Consider the following 17,146-nt stretch of genomic DNA (forward strand, 5'->3'; position numbering starts at 1 on the left):
ACGATACAGTATACAGCCCTCAAATGCGATATTTAGTTGCATATACTTACGATATTCACTTATCAAATATACGATATGTACTTGTCTAGAATTCTGCTAGAGTTGCCCAAAGGTTCGACATTCTATTCGAAGAATGAAGAAATTAATAATGCCAAATGCAAAAAGCTTTAAAAAAAAAATAGGGCCTAAAGCTGATCTCTTAACAAATTTCAGATAAGAATGTTCCGCCAGCTGTTCTAAAATACCAAATAAATATTTTCCGACGAAAGGTGATATAATTCAATAGAGGTTTCTCAAAAATTCACACATCTCTTTAAACATAAACCTTAGATTATATTATACTGATAATTCAATACTTCAAAAAGATAAAATATAAAATTTAATTGAATTTGAATCCCATTTTCTCTCAACTGTGTATCTTAACAGGGCCCTTTAGGGCACTTTAGGTCTGTTAAAAGTGCATTTAAGATTGTAGATTTCCTGTTTACAATTACAATTTTCATGCTGCAGTGCAGCTGCAAATTACTCATTCCCCGACCAAATTCACTTTGGCAAAGAGCTCGTTACTCTCTTCGCTAATCGAATATTTGTTAGTGGCACACACGCACACCCACACCCACACACACACACCCACTTTACTATACCTTTCCATTCACATTTAGAATCGATGGCTTGGCACAATGGGGCATTACTTGAGCTGCATTTCAAGGTTTTACAAATCATCAGCTCTTACGTGCGCCGCGCCCCGCCTCGCCTCGCCTCTCCTCTCACGTTGTTTACTGCAATTACTATTGAAAATAAACGTATTTCAGGCTAATTAAACAATAAAAGCGCAAGCGAAAGTAAATGCTATAAAAACAGTGGGCGAGTGTGCAAGGTGAACGACTAAGCGATACCCTAGATTTGTATGGAGTTTCTGTATTCTTTACAATCTTTGGCTACAAATCTTTGGCTATATGACTTTCAAATGTATCTATCGAGTAATCGATATTTATCGTTATCGATCTCCTCAAGCAAGTTTATAAAATTGTAGATGTATAATGCATTAAACTACTCTAGCTATATCCAGCTTTCAATACAAACCAATTGCCTCTGCCCCAGGTCTAATATACCCGTTTCACTACTCACCAGGGTATTAAGAGCACACAAAAACGTAAAGGTAAGCTGAAAGGCAAGTGAGCGCGTTCCTAAATGAAATTTACCAAATAAGACTCAGGCAGTTTGTGCAGATGGGCTGACGCTGCTGGCAGAGGCGTTGGGCGTGGCCGAGAATCTGTCTTTCACGCTGACGCTGACAGCTGACAAACCCGCGAGAGTTGCCCGCTCCTCGCAGCCTCGCTGAAAAGTAGGCAACAAAGACGACTCGACGCCCTGGCACAATGATGTTGCAATTTAATTTGTATTGTTAGCTGTTGTTGACGTAGCTACTGCTCCTGCTGATGTTGCTGCTGCTGGTGCTCCTCCTGCTACTCCTGCTGCTGTTGTCGAGACAATTGCAGCCGCATCATGTTGATGATGATGATGATGAATCCACTTAGACGCCAGGCACAGTTAGCTAATGGGCACAGCAGTCGTTTAATTGAACAGCAAAGGGATGTGTACAAGCTACCAATGTGTCTAAGTGTGTGTGTGTGTGCGCAGGTGTGTGTAAAAATTGCACACTAGACACATGAACAAGCACCCACACAATGAGACGCTGCATGGGACAAATGTTAATTATCATTTAGTTTAATTTCATTTTATTGCCTGGCAGCTTATTCAATTGGCTTTTCAACTTATTTCGACTTTAACGCATACATGTTCTTCTCATTCGTGAGTATGTATAGCTGGGTGTGAGTGTGCTCGTGTGTGTGTGTGTGTGTGTGTGTGTGTGTGTGTGTGTGTGTGTGCTTGTGTGTATAAACTTGATTGAAATGCAAAAACGCTCGACTTCACAGCAATGCGATTGTTGCACGCTGCTGCTAATCGCGGCATATACGCTTCGATGGCGGCTCCTCATCGCCCGGCGCAATCGACTGCAACAGGCCGCAGCTCGTGTGGCTGCCAAAGAGCGTTAGCAACAGAGCGACGCCATAGCCCGTAGCACGTTCACCCTGCCAACCAGAAAGATAGAGAGAGGAGAGAGGGAGAGAGAGATATATATAGAGTAAGATTGAAATCATACTATTTAAAGCTCTGTGCAATCACTTACACAATTGACGGGCGTGGCCATGTCAACATGCATCCACACGCCGGGATAATCGAAGCCCAAATGAGCCGCCACAAAGAGACCGGCACAAGAGGATTGCGCATTCTGACGATCCTGCAAAGGCAGATTGAGAAATTTGATTAGATATAAATGCAATCTAAAGTGATTGTATATGAAATTGAGAAGAAAATAAAGAGATATATAATTAAAGTTATAAAATCTTTTAAATAAAGTATATGATGGAATAATTATAGATGGAAGAAGAGTGCAAAAGTATTTAAATTTTAGAATTCAAAATACAATTAATATTTTCTACCCTAAGAATCTATATTGAAGACTAGCTTACCTAGCAATCAAGAACCAAGAGTCTGTGTATATTCAACAATCGAGACCTAGTTGGTCTCTAAAATCTTTAGAATCAAGAACAGATATCTTCATCTCAGTCTTATGACCAGCGCCATAATTCTGTTGCGCTTGACAAAGCAATGGTCGATCCAAATAAAAATTACTTCTATAGAAGTATCTTTAATCGATATTTATCGATTACAGAATAATGTAGCTAAAATATACCAACTCCCATTTGCAATCCCAAGAATCTATATTCCCTTCGCTCTGAAATCAAGAACCCATATCTACAATACTTTAGCTTTATCCCATACTATGATCAACAGCATCCTCTTCCTGCTACCCTCACAGCTTCTTGTTGCATTTTATTTTAGCTACAGCGTAATCTTAAAGTAAAAAAAAGAAAAACTGCAACAAGTTTATGTGAGCAGCGTCTTTGATATTAAAAAGTCTCCAGCAGCGCAGTGCAACTGGAAAATGTATATCTGCTCACACAAACACACACACACACATGTATATACATATATGTATATATATATATATATGTGCACATGACACATACATAAATATCTCTATAGATGTGCTAATGCCTAAATTATATGCCAGCTACCACGTAACGGAAACTGTCGCTCTACTAACTTGGGCGGAAATTACAACGCTTAAATGGAAAACATAAAATACTATTGCCTAGTACAATGGGATAAGTTCCAATATTTTATGAGACATTCTTGGCGTTACTTGAGTCAAAAATAAATTAATTAGGGGATCATTAAAAAATCGGATAAAAATATAAGTAAAAAATCATTTTAAAAATATTTACACTTTTTTCCTTTTTTTTTTGTCAAGAATTTTTTTATACGTCTTGGTGTATTCCCGTCCCACAGTGCCACATATTAAAGAAAGCTATACATATGCCTCTTTATACTCACATATATATAGAGGGAGAAAGAGAGAGTGAGCGAGATAGCGAATAGACCGTATGAAGAAGAAGAAACTGAACTCAGCAGCAGAAAGGACAACGAGAACAACAACAACAGCAAAAGAAGTCTTACACAGAATATTGCATGACAACGTGTGATAGTCCAAGATGAAAATCACATACACAAACACACAAATATATATAAATATATTTGAGAAGCCTTTCGTCGTGAAACGGAAGTTTAAAGTCTATTCAAGCCAACGATTTCTACCGCAATATAGTTGTTTTTGCTATTATTATTCATATAATTGTTGTCGTAGTTGTTGTTGTTGTTATAGACGTTAATGCTGTACCTATTACTATAGATGTTTCAACTGTTTTTGCTATCAAACATGCCGTAGCATTTTAAAAATGTGCATGAAGAAAAAAAAATCAGAAATGATGCCTCTAGTTTGTATAGTTTGTTAATAAATTGGCAAATTTAATGTAATTTAATCCATTTGCTTTATATTCTTATACATGAATAGATGTGTATATATTTGTGTGTCAATTAGAAACAGTCCAATTAAAATGCTGCCATGCATTGTGAATGTCTTTCTAATTGAATTGCTTCCAATTAACAAATTATTTGTCAAACGAGCTAACGAGATTTATATTATTTTTAGCCGATACTTTTGACATTGTCGTCAGTGATATGACATAATGACATATGATATTATCTAACAGTTATATATATAGATAATAATTTTGTTAGAGAATTGGCAGAGTATATTTATTTCATACTTGATTAGACAACAGAATTTGTTATAGACTAAAAGAATATTTTTAAAAATATACATAAAAATTATATATATATTTTTTTTTTTAACAAATATTACTTATTATTACTTGTTTAAAAAAAATAATAATAATTATAAGAATGTTTTTTTTTTCATTTTTTTTAATGTTTTTTTTTTCATTTTTTTGTTTTATTTATTTATTTTTTTTAATATTTATATATATATATATTTTAGTATTTAAAAAAAATTTTACTTTATTCTTTGCATTTAGTAATTCTTTTTATTTACTTATTAAAATGATTTTTTTTTTTTTTTAACTAAAAAAAATTTTTTTGTTTTTTTTTTTTTTTTTTTTTTTTTTTTTGCTATTTTGGTTCAATATAAAATGGTTTTACCGATTCATGGCACTAGTTTAAACACAGCACAAAAGAAACATTTTCTATATAACATTAAAGTGAACTAAAATGACATTTCTATATAGAAATACACTTCATCAAACTGAAAGCAGCACCTCAATATCTAAATTATAGACAATTATCGTTTATCTAGCCAAAGGTAAAATTGCGCCCTTAACGATGCGTTGTGTATGCCCCATATCTCGTTAATTTTCATTAAAGGCTTTCAAGTTTATTCATTGTGTTTGGCTGGAGCTCAGATAGATACATTCAATGCTAAAATCAGCTCAGTCAACCGACTGCCAATGCGGCCCATGCGCTTTCATCAATAATGGCAAACATTTGTCAACATAATGTCATTAGCATTGATTGCATTACGCAACGCATTGATTGTGTGAACCTTTTGTAAATAGCCGAATAGCAAACGCACACGCCCACACGCCCACACACCCAATATCCAGCCAGCTCAGCCCAGTTGGCCACACATCAAGTTTGGCTTTGGGTCGGCGACTAATTGCGGTTGGCTACGTGACCAGAGCATGCCCCATGCTCCGCTGTCAATCACGCCACGTGTGCCACATACCTAACTCTATAGCTATTTTTGATTTGATGCTATTCGCCATCGAGAGCATCCCGTTTCAATTTCGATTAACGTGCATTTTAATTAACAGACCAAATCAATGCAACTCTTGCGGCCCAAATCGCAGGTGAACTGTAATTAAAAACTAAACGTTGCAAGCCATATGAGGAATAGCGCAAGGCAATGCGAACTAGTTATAGAAGATGGTGTTGGGAGAGAAGCGAGGAGCAAGGGGCGTAACATTGAGCAAGAAGTGTGCAAATGGAGAGGCAAAGGTAGGAAGTAACATGAGATGACTAGCAGTTGGAATTCATATGTTGCTGAGAGTCGCCTCAAAAGTGAGAAGCTAAGTGAGAAGCTAAGTGAGAAGTGAAGTGAGTAGCGAAATAATGAGCAAAAAGGTAACAAATAGATAAAGTAAAGGTAAGAGAGAGCTGTATAGAGGTTGGCTAGAAGTAAAAGGAAAATTTGTAAGTGAAAGTCATGATCGTCTGAGAGAAAAGAAGCTAAGTGGGAAGTGAAGTACGTAGAGAAATTTTGGGAAATACAAAAATAAAGAAAGCAGTGAGTAGTTATGAAGAAATTAGAATCAATATACAATTAAGAGTTATGGTCAACTAAGAAGAGAAATGATTAATGAGAAGTAGATTGAATGCCCAAATTTTGAACAATAGGACATTGACATGAGAGCTACAATTGTCTAAAAGGGAACTAAGTAAAGAATCATTGAACAATTAGCAATATTAAGAATTCAAGAGAGAAGGAATATGAGAAGTTATCTGAAGTTTGAAAAAAATAAATAAATAAACTAGAAATTAAAAAACAAGAAAATTAGAAGCAAATAGAGAGAAACAGATGTATAACAAACAAATTAAACTGCACGCAACACGATACTTAAAATAAGAAAAAGCGACGACAGACACAAACAATTAAGAAGAAGCACAAAAATCGATTAAAGTGAATCAAATAAATAAAAAAAAAAATAGCATCGAAATTTAAATTAAAAACGGAAAAATAATGAAACAGAAGAATCGCAGCAGAGCATAATATAAAATGGAACGATAAAAAAAAGTATATAATAGAGAACTAGAGGAACAGCAAAATGCAAAGTACTTCAAAAGCGAACGGCCAGAATGAAACAGTGAAAATTTAAGTGAAATGCTCATTATTTTTCATGCTACTTCTTTCTATTCTAATCGAATGCGAAGTAAGAGTGCTTGACTGAGAGATACCCTCACTAAGCTGCCAAGCTGCAGAGTAAGAATGAAGAAAGCCAAAATTTGCTTACACAAGAACTTAAAGTTCAGTAAATATACCAATTCCCCTCTCTCTCTCACAGGGGTATACGAAAAGGAAATCAGTCAGAAACTTTGCTTTCAATTGAAGTCCGAGTTTAAAGAGGTCGTTAAATCCTTAAAGCAACAAACACTTAAGATAAGCATTCAACTTGCAAGACGCCTGATATCAATGACAGACGTTGTAACACTTTCCACGTCCCGCACGTGGGCGGCACTGGGCGTGTCAGTGGGCAAACGTAATGCCTTGAGGCAGCAAATGTATTGGATGCCTTTGACTGGGTTTCAGTATCAATTACACATTCATTCAATGGGCGTCGCAAGGATTTGCAGCACCCAGCCAAACCGAGGAAAGCGACAACCGTTTTTTATTCAATTTTCCCCCAAATGTCGCGAGACGATTTACAAAAAAAAAAAAAAAAAGTTTTCCTCCCGTGGTGGGACGAAAGAGCAAAACGAAAATATTAGAAACAGTCAATGCGAGCGACGGCTGGGTTCATTTTCCTTACTTTTGCATTTTCCCTCTTTCACTTTTCCTTTACTTTTTTCAGCGTGCTCGCCTAAGAGACGTGCAAAAGTTGAGCGGAAACCAACACATAACAAGCGGAAAGATTTGTGTTAACAAAGTCGTCGGAGTGAAGTTGCGCTGGCCACGCCCCCTCCCCGAGCCGTTAGTAGGCAACGGAAATAGCGGGGCATTGCGCAAATTACGTGACTTACGGTCGAACAGGCTGGCCGGGACTTAAGAAAATCTGCATTTAAACCGCCGAAGCACTAAGCTCAAGCATTATTTATAAACTGTTGGCATTATTTAATCAACAGCAAGACAAACACAAAGCGCTAACAAAATATCATATTTGGCGCCGTGAGGTCGCGGCATTAAAGTGAAAACAAAAAAAAAAAAAACAAAAAAAAAAGGAACACGAACATAAAAATAAACAAACTTTGGCGCATAAAAAGTTCAATTTAATTCATTAAAAGCGTAAAAAGTCGCCGTACAATTGAATTTAAAATGCTACCGCTTAATAAAAATTTACCAACTGCAATTCGAGCGGAATGAAAATATCAAGAAAAAGAAAACAACTTGAAAGAGAAACGGTTTATCTGCGAAAGATGCCGACAAGCAAATACACTTGTTGGATTAAGCAATTGAGCTAAGTATTAGCTTAATTATAATTGAAATTAAATTTCCATTGCGTAATGCTAATTTAAATAGTTTAGCGACATCTATCGTTGTCCCGCTTGCGCTCTCTTTCTCGCAATAAGAATGAGCAATGAGCTAGGATAACCATTTTTACAACACCAATGTAAAAGCTTTCAGTCTCTCACAATTACAGCTGCAAGAGTGCGAGTCGATCAGAACAAGTTGAACAGAATTTATAAAAATCAAGACAATTGATATTCGTCAATGATAAATCAATAATAATAAAAAAAAAATTAAATTAAATACAAATATGTATTTTAAAAAATAGTCTTCATTAAAAAATAATAACTATAAAAATTATTTATAAATTTATGAAAATAAATTATAAGTAAATAATAATAAGTAGAATGACAATAAATAATAATATAAATTGTTGAATAAAATTAAAAAATCATAAATTGAAATTACATTTTATATATTAGTTTATATTCTATCCTTAATCAATTTAGATTACTTCTTGCCGCTTTGCATAGATCCTCATCAGTTTAGAGTGCTTGGATATAATCAAAAACAAAAGAAAGCAATTACGCATACGCCCTCACAGTCACACACAACCACACACACACACACACACACACACACACACAGAGAGAGAGACACAAACATCCAGAGAAGAGACACCGCAACACGTTGCTCGACCCGGCCGCTGTTGGCTTTATCTAAAATTCATGCTCTCCGGCCTCTGTGCGCTGGCTGCTTTTTACGATTTAACATAAAAATCAATTACCAACAATGGTAAAATTTCACAGTCATAAAATTTGAGTAACTTTGCCGCGCACAACATAGAAGAACATTCACAATGCCGTCTGTGTTCCTCGGCCGCATGTCTCCAAATTGAGAAACAATTCGAGACATTTAAATCATTTGATTGCTTTTATTCTCTTCACTTTTCGTTTGCCCTCTGTTGGTGCCTATGCAAACATAAACTAAAATACTCTAAATATGTAATAGTTATGTGCAAAGAATTACATCATAAAACAAAGTGTGGATTATGTACAAGTATTATTGGGCAATATTTCTATACTGAAAGCCCATATTTTGTTTATAGAAATAAACATCAAAGCAACATTAAAAAATGCTTTTAAATAATAACCAATCATTGACTCTTCTATTTTAATTTTCTACATCTATGAACAACTAAACAGAGAAGCTGCAGCGGCAGCAGCAAACAAAAAATCGACGCAACGTGTTAACCGCAACCACAACATGGCTAATGATAGGCTGGTCCCTCACACAGAACACAAATCAGAAACGGCATACAACAAATTGCAGTCAGTTATTTAAAAGCCAGGCTAATGGACACTACACCAGCCATGGCCAACAACAGCTAACCATCCCACCCACAAGCTAGCTGCCCGTCAAAATGAGCCAACAACGGCGAAAAAATGAGGAAGCAAAAAAGTGCGAGCGCTGCCTTGTGATGCGCCAACCGCTAACAACACTCATAATCCCTCCATTTAGCGGCCAACTAGCTGCGTCGCACTGCCAAAGCGCATACAGAAAAAAATGCATGTAATTTCAACGCAACGCGTGAGAATGTGGCACACAGCAGCAGCAACAGCAACAGCAGCAAATATCCTAGCAGATATACCCTAGCAGGTGGATAAGCATAGGGTATGCAGTCATGACAGTTTATATGGGAATACCAGGGGGTTTATATATCATAAGTATACTACATGTAGCCAACTTTAAATATACTTTAATATAAATATATTAGTTTTATCGACTGACTGATTTACTGTTTGATCACCCAAAGCGCTATAGATGTGTAAATTTTAAATATTTTAATTTGTTGCAATTTATTAAAAGAATGGAAAATTCCTCAAAACGAAAATCAAAATGTTAGGAGGATTGCATAACTTTAAAAATTGTAAACTCTGCGATTTCTCTAAAAAAAAAAAAAACAAAAACCAACAAAAAATCAAATACAAATCAAAATGCTTAGGCTCAAAAGGATTGCATGAAATAATATATCCATACTGAAATCTCTATTATGGAAATCTAAGTATTGTCAAATCTGTTTTCAAATCTATTTTTAACTCTACCTGCAATTCAAATCTGTTTTCATATTTATATTCAAATATAGCTTCAAATCTAATTTCAAAGTCCTTTCCAACTCCACTTTCAAATACACATTAATTTAAAAAAAAAAAATATATATATATATATATATATATATATATATACATTTAGTTTTATTTAAAAATTAACCTTTCTTAAATCATTGTTAAAATATTATTTTAAACATTTTTTTGTAATTCTTCAGCATTAAAAAACTTTGAATATCAAAGATAAAATATGTTTTTCAACTACGTTTCAATTTTCATCAACAATAATGCTAATATACATCAGTACATGCTGTAGGTATCAGCAATGTAAACCAAATAAAGAAATACATATATGTAAGTACATATAATACTAAAAATACAAGATCAGTTATAGGAAAGTCTTTCATTAAACCCCGGCTAATATTACTGCAAGAGACTAGATATGCAGCAGCTCGAGTCGAGTCGAGTTTAAAGTTGAATGCATTTCGAGTTTAAAGCACTTTATCACGGGCGAATTGACAAAGTGCGCGTCGCTGATGTCACATCAAATGCAGAAAAGGGGGCGTAACGCACCGTTGGGGCTACTTGCCATTCCTTTTTTTTTTTGCCCGTAAAGACAATAACAACGAGCGTCAAAGTGGTCGAAAAATCAAACAGCCAACGGCCAACAGGCAGAGAGGCAGCCAGTTGAGGCAGTTGGGGTCAGTTTTGTTGGACTGGGGCCAGGCAGATGACAGGCGGCTGGCGATGATGCAGGTAATGGGCAGGCAGCCAGTAACCAGCCGTGCCACTTGACCTACGCCCTAGACACCTCTACGCATCCAGGCAGGGCCACTAAGTGTGTGTGTGTGTGTATACTGCTAGCAGTCGCCCATGGCGTGACAATGATGAATGACCATTGATCCGAAGCGTTTTAGACGTACAATAAGGTAACTCGATTTGGTTGCTGTTGTGGCATAGCTTGAGGCACCTACGCAGCGGCAGGAGCAGCAGCAGTTCCGATGCCCAACCCCCACCTTTGCCACACCCAATACTTTTGCCCAAGCATAGATTGAACGCCAAAGTTTTTGATACATGTGAGCAGAAGAGCGTGTATGCACCATGTGTGTGCCTGCATGTGTGTCTGTGTTTGTGCAAGCTAGCATAAATCACAGTAATACTAATCAATCTTTAAACCGAACATGACGTCCATCATTTTTCGCAACATTGCGGCGATAAAAAAAAATAGAAAATAAACCTCGACTGACCCTGATAAAGTTAATTAAAATTGTGTGCTACCCACACACACACACACATACATCACACTTTTATGACCATATCTGTATGTGTGTGTATGCGAATTTCAGATGAGCCATATTTCTTGTGAAAAGTAAAAGTTGACGTCGAACTTTATTAACTTACCAAAACATTGGCAATGCATTCTTTTGGAATTTATTATGAGAGATCTTTATAGGAATTTCAGGACGTAAATGTTATATAAAAATATATGAAAATATAATTATTTATATTCTATATAAATAATATATATTCCTTATAAGTATATAAAAATGTATATAATCCAAGCGAAAGGATTATATAAGTATATAATTATTTTTTTATTACATTATTATATTTGAAAATATATTAATATGGATATAATACAAAATCCGAATCCGAAAAAGATTTATATATCTTATATATACATATCGTTATTTTAAATCTTAATGAAAATGTTGAAATATTCAGGAAAATCATTGAAGTTGCAGCAATGTTGACTGAGTCGAAATAAATCGTTTAGGATATATTGAAAGTAGTATTAGTAGGCTTACAATATGGAACTAGACTAATTTCTTTCGAGCAATGAAAAGTGAGGGCTAAAGACAACACTTTTAGGATTACTCTTTGCTTGCAATAGAGTGCCAAATTTGTTGCAGCAAAACCAGAGCTGAGTCTGGCTAAAAAAAAGGGACATGAAAAACGATGTCTACTGCTTCTTCAAATGCCTTGAAGGTATAAAAGTGGGCATGTGTGTGTGTGTGTGTTTGTATGGATTGTTTGATGTGTGGCCTTTGGTCGTCAAGCACTTGAAAGTTTTCTACTATTTTCAATTTTCTTTTTGTTCTTTTTTTTTTAGTAAAATAGTGGGTACTTACCGCAACAGAGTTTTTCATATCAGCAATGGCCGATGCAAATTCGGAGAAATGCAATTCGGGGCAATAAATAATGGGCGCCAATAAATCGCCGGATTTGCGTCCGGCCTGCAATGCCTTCGATTCCCATGGCTCTGAGTTTGTCAATATGGCGCCATGATATTTGCCCGTTGCAACGCCCTGCAAGTAGAGAGAGAAAGAGAGGCAAGTGAAATAAGTGGAGCTAACAAATTTAATATGTATACGAAAGAATAAAGGAGAGCAACATAAGAGAGCTTTAATGGTCCGGCCATCCGAACTGATAGAAAACATGCAATATTCAAGTCGAATGTGCTAACAATAAAACTGCACAGCAACCCAAACATCGTTAAGGTGGCAACATGTTGGGCGATTGGGAGGAGGCAGGAGGCTGAATGCAGAACAATGGGACGGCCAGGCGGCGATGCGATGCATGGTATGCAACAGCCAAAATTGCGAGCTTCCGACGCGACCAGCAATAAAAAGGTGCAAGGTTATTTAGCACAAGCAACACCCAAAACAACAGCGAGCCATGGACCACGGCATCAGCAGCAGTAGCAGGAGTAGCAGCAGCAGTAGCAGTAGCAGGAGTAGCAGCAGCACGAGGAGTAGCTGCAATAGCATCAAGACCAGCCAAGGACTCTAGCAGCGCGTGTTAAACTACAGCTGGACAAATGAAAGCAACACACACAGCAACAGCAACAACAGCAACAACAATAGCAACAATAGGTGTAACAAGCAGCAACATAAAATGTAAAAGCACAAAAGTGTTGGCTGCTGTTTGTTACTTGTTTCAATATACCCTACAGTAAATTGTAGCAAATGGCATATTAGCTCAACTTGCAAATGCTGTAAATGTTTGATATAATAGCAATCAAATAAAATATTCTTTTTAAATAGTATAAACACAGTACAAGTCTTCCATAAATATGGAATAAAATGTTTTCGTAAGCAAAATCTATTTAGAGAAATGCTTTCAAAGAAAATTGTAAATAATGTTTTGACAAAACTAAATGAATTGTTAAAATTAATAAAATTCTCTCAAGTTACTAATTTTCATTACAATTATTAGCTAACTATATTTATAGAGGGTATCTTGAAGTGCCACCTCATATGAAATGTATAACGTTATTGCTTTTGTTGCAATTTGTTTGTTGCTGTTGCTGTTGCTGTTGTTGCTGGAGTCGCAGTTGCGCCAATGTTGGCAATTAATATTATTGCATGTTGCTAAAGTGTTTCAGTTGTTGCCTATGTATGTGTGTGTGTGTGTGTGTGCATCGAGGTGTGCGCGTGTGTGTGTGTGAGGGAGTGTGTAATGAAATTAAATACAACAAGCGTCAAAGCGAATTCTAAACAATTTTAGAGAAAACTCTCCAAATGAAAAGTGTTGACTAGGTTGGCTCAACAATTTTAGTGGCACTCGAAACGAGTCGAATTGAGTTTTTCTTTGTTATCGATGGGACAGGATGGGACAGGATGGGACAGCAGTGCTCACTGCGCTTTGCGCCTTGTCCTGTTCGCTATCCCTGACCAGCTTCGATTTATTTCCCATCGAACCACAAATAACGCAAATTGGCATCATATTTTAAGCAAATTGCATCCAAGATTTATGGTAATTGTGCAGCATCGCCGCCAATGCCTTCAACTGCACCGCTTGCCGCTCGTCCTTTTGCCCCACCAAAAATGGCAACAACCGCAAAACGGGTTTGCCTCGTTGCCTTCATTGTTGCTGTTGTGCATTCGCAGCAGCCATTGCTGCTGTTGCTCCTCCTGCTGATGCTGCTGCTGCTGTTGCTCCTGCTACCGCTTCAAGTTGCCGCCGAAAAAAAAAGCAAATTTGCAATTTATTTTTGCCAATTAACCTCGTGACTTTTATAAAGCGTGGCATAAATTTTGCATTTAGAAACGTTTAAAAAAAAATAGGCAACCCAGACCCCAATGCCATTCGTCAGGCCAAGCAGGACGAAAACTACTTCGGTTAGCTGATAGAAATTTTATAAAATATGAATGCATAAGGAATTGATAGTAAAGAGGGTATCAAAGGTTGTGTGTAGGGAGAAGAATAAGCAGTCATCGCAAAGCTCTTGACATCTGTTGGTAGCAAATTAACGTTTGGTTAGATTGAAACAGAACTCAAGAACTGAAGAATACTATAGACTAAACGAGATTCAAAGAGATGCACAACTGAAAGATATATAAGACTTGAAGAGATCTGAGGCTGAAACAAGTTTAAGACTAAAAGAGATCTAAGGATGAATGAGAAATATAGTAAAACTAAAATAGGTCTAGCAGTGAAAGAGATTCTAAAGAGATTCGTACATTAACATCCTAAAAGTTACTAGAATTAATATCAATATAGCTAGGAGCTTTGAAAAAAGCTTTGAATGCAACTAAGTAAATACTTAACATAGTTTTAAGACATTTTTAAAATACATAGGTACATTCTTGATTATTCTAAATATAAGATTTCTAATGTTTATCAAATTTTTTAAACTCTATTATGATATAACTATAGCTAAAGCTTAGCAGCATTGCAGCAAACTCTTGAGTTACCCACAGGATATAGCCGTATCTAACTGAGTCCTTTACAATATTTACTCACTTGAGCGCCCGTCAGCGTGGCCATATCAAGTATAATGTTTGCCTTAAGATCCTTGTTGGCATAGCAAACGCCGTCGGCGAGCACCAGACGACCCTCGGCATCCGTGTTGTTGATTTCCACGGTGCGGCCCGAGTACAAGGTGTGTATATCATCGGGGCTGCAATCAACAAGCAAATAGATTAATTATTACAGCTAAATGAGATACAAACTTACCGCGTGGCATTTGGACCCACCGAGTTCTCGGCCAAACAGAAGACGGCATGCAGGTTATCCTTGAAGCCGCACTTAACGGCCGCATAGAAGGCACCCAGAATAGCAGCTGCACCGCCGCAATCCCGCTTCATGCCCGGCATGGCGGTTTTGCCCTTGATGCTTAGGCCGCCGGTATCATAAACAATGCCTTTGCCAACCAGCGCAATCGTCTCCTGCGCCCCCTTCGGCTCGTGCGAGAGCACAACCAATGCTGGGGGCACAGCTGCCGCCTTGCCAACGCCGTAGATGCCGCCAAAGCCGCGCTCTCGCAGCTCCTCGCCGCGTATGATTTGAGGCTGGATGGAGAGCTCTTTGGCAAACTCGCTGACATTTTCAATAAAGTGATCAACGTTCATCTCGTTGCAGGGCGTGTCCACAATGCGTGCGGCAAGCCGAATACCGCGCGCCGTCTCATTCAGGCAATTGATGTCGTCCTGGCTGAGGGGCTCCTGCTCCACGCAGCCATCCTTGTCAATGATAACGAATTCCACATTGACCACAGAGCGCGATGGCTGGCCATCTCCAACCTCACTGCTTGGCGACTTGCCCCCGTTGCCATTGCCCGTTTTGCGCGAGTAAAGAGGAAAGGCACGGACCACGGCACACGCGCTGGCAAAGAGGTTCTCACGCTCGCAGACGAGCACAACGCTCTCCTCGTTCACGTTGAGCACATGGTTCTTGACCAGGCGCGTTATCGAATGAGCCCGCGAGGCAGTATTATGTCGCGATGCCTTCAGTGGCAGCGCAGCGACTGTGGCCACATCCAGATAGAGCGAGCACTTGTCCGTCGGCGCCGGATGCAGACAGGCGATAGCGTTTTTAAATGTCTCCTCGTTAACGCGTGGCTCCAATTTGCCAGCCAGCTGGCTGAACTTTAACAGATTCAAATGCCGCAGCTGACCGATAATTAACACCGGCTGCACCTGCGGATCCGTGCGACTGAGCGACGCATTAAACTTGATGTCCGTTGCCATCTGAAACATGTGTAAAACTGAATGAATCAATTAATTGCAGCATATTGGAGCCTCAAATCGCTACCTACACGCAATTCACATTATTTATGATACTCCAAATCGACACAAATAAACTTTGTACTGTAAACCTGGGCGCATGACACAAATTGATTGGAGCAACTGATTTGCCTCTTGTGCTAATCATTCCTCTAAATAAAACTGATTGTAGACTTTAGCAAGGCCCAATAAAAACTAAATAAAACCTTAATCAATATAGTGTCAGGAATATAATTAAATGAAATTGAAAAGCTAAACTGATGCATATTCTAAAATTTCTTTTAGAAAAATGCATTTAATTGTTTTGCTATCGGGATTTTCTAAATTGAATATTCATTTTTTTATTCTACTTTTTTAATGTATTTTTAGTTATAAAATACATAATTATAAATTTAATCTCAAGCCCTGACGAGATTATTACTTTGTCTTATCTTATCGTCTACCTAAGAGGCACCTGTAAAATATATAAACAATAATAAGAATAAACAATATTATATTCAGCTGCCCAGCCCTGAACCAAGTCATTTTTTCATTAGTCATAATAATAAACATATTCTAATCTATAAATAGCAAATATACTGCACAAAATAAACAACAGAATAGCATCTGCAACTGCTAGCGACAATAAAAAGAAATATAATCAAAATTTCGTATCACCAGCTGCCGAATATGGCACATGCTGATAAGAGAGAAGGTATTCAAATTTGCGACGTCATCAATGCTATGGCGCAATGACATCGCAAACGGCGTGACCTTGTGTGTGAAAATAAAGGCGACCAACAAGTGGATGCTCTGCTCTCTTTCGATGCCATTGCTAATTTAACACAGATTAACCGTTATGTATGTAGAGATATGTGCAAGCAATTGCTTTCGATGGCAACAGAAATGAGTTTTATGCAAATGTCTCGTGTATTTTTAGAATCCATCCTTCTATTCCCTTTGTTCACAAAAATCCACAAATAAAAAAAAAAAAAAAAAAAAAAACTTGTTTGCTACGCCCCTGTCACCGGTATCTGAGCACAACGTACATATGTACTTACAGTTCTAATTGGAGGGCTAACGCTATAGCCACGACAGAATACTGAGCGTAACGCGTTTGCTGTGTGCAATATACGCATTAATATTTTATATGCAGCAACAATCAAAATTTACTTTATCTCAAATTTTTGCAAATCTCAATGACGCCTCTCACTTGCAATTTTTGCCGGCTATCAGTATGACAATTGTAGCCATGCAATCGATAGTTTTTATATACGATGTGTGCGATGTGCGGGCACACTTGGAGCTGGCGAGCGCTCAAAACATGTTCTTTCTGGCAACGCTAATAATTTTTAAATTTTCATTAAAATTTTAATTTTTAGCTTCGATTAGTTTTACTAGCA

General features: G+C 37.3%; 1 protein-coding gene across 4 annotated transcripts; it reads right to left on the bottom strand.

Annotated features, from left to right (window-relative positions):
* Positions 1–1,722: 1,722 nt before the first annotated feature.
* grsm (probable aminopeptidase NPEPL1 granny smith protein) lies at positions 1,723–17,006 on the bottom strand. 4 transcript variants are annotated; one of them, XM_089461708.1, is made up of 6 exons: positions 16,805–17,006; positions 14,716–15,728; positions 14,503–14,659; positions 11,886–12,062; positions 2,192–2,302; positions 1,723–2,093 (listed from the first exon to the last, which is right to left on the bottom strand). In XM_089461708.1, the coding sequence occupies exons 1-6, from the start codon at positions 16,880–16,882 to the stop codon at positions 1,962–1,964; spliced, it is 1,668 nt and encodes a 555-aa protein (XP_089317834.1). In that variant the 5' UTR covers positions 16,883–17,006; the 3' UTR covers positions 1,723–1,961. The 4 variants fall into 4 exon arrangements, with proteins under 4 accessions (XP_089317834.1, XP_089317836.1, XP_089317848.1 ...); XM_089461710.1 differs by having other exon boundaries at positions 14,716–15,745; positions 16,805–16,988; XM_089461722.1 differs by lacking the exon at positions 16,805–17,006 and adding an exon at positions 15,801–15,947 and having other exon boundaries at positions 14,716–15,745.
* Between the last annotated feature and the right edge of the window lie 140 nt (positions 17,007–17,146).

Source organism: Drosophila arizonae, chromosome 2 (assembly GCF_054131065.1).
Source record: "Drosophila arizonae isolate 15081-1271.41 chromosome 2, UAZ_ARI_1.0, whole genome shotgun sequence".
NCBI lineage: Eukaryota > Metazoa > Arthropoda > Insecta > Diptera > Drosophilidae > Drosophila > Drosophila arizonae.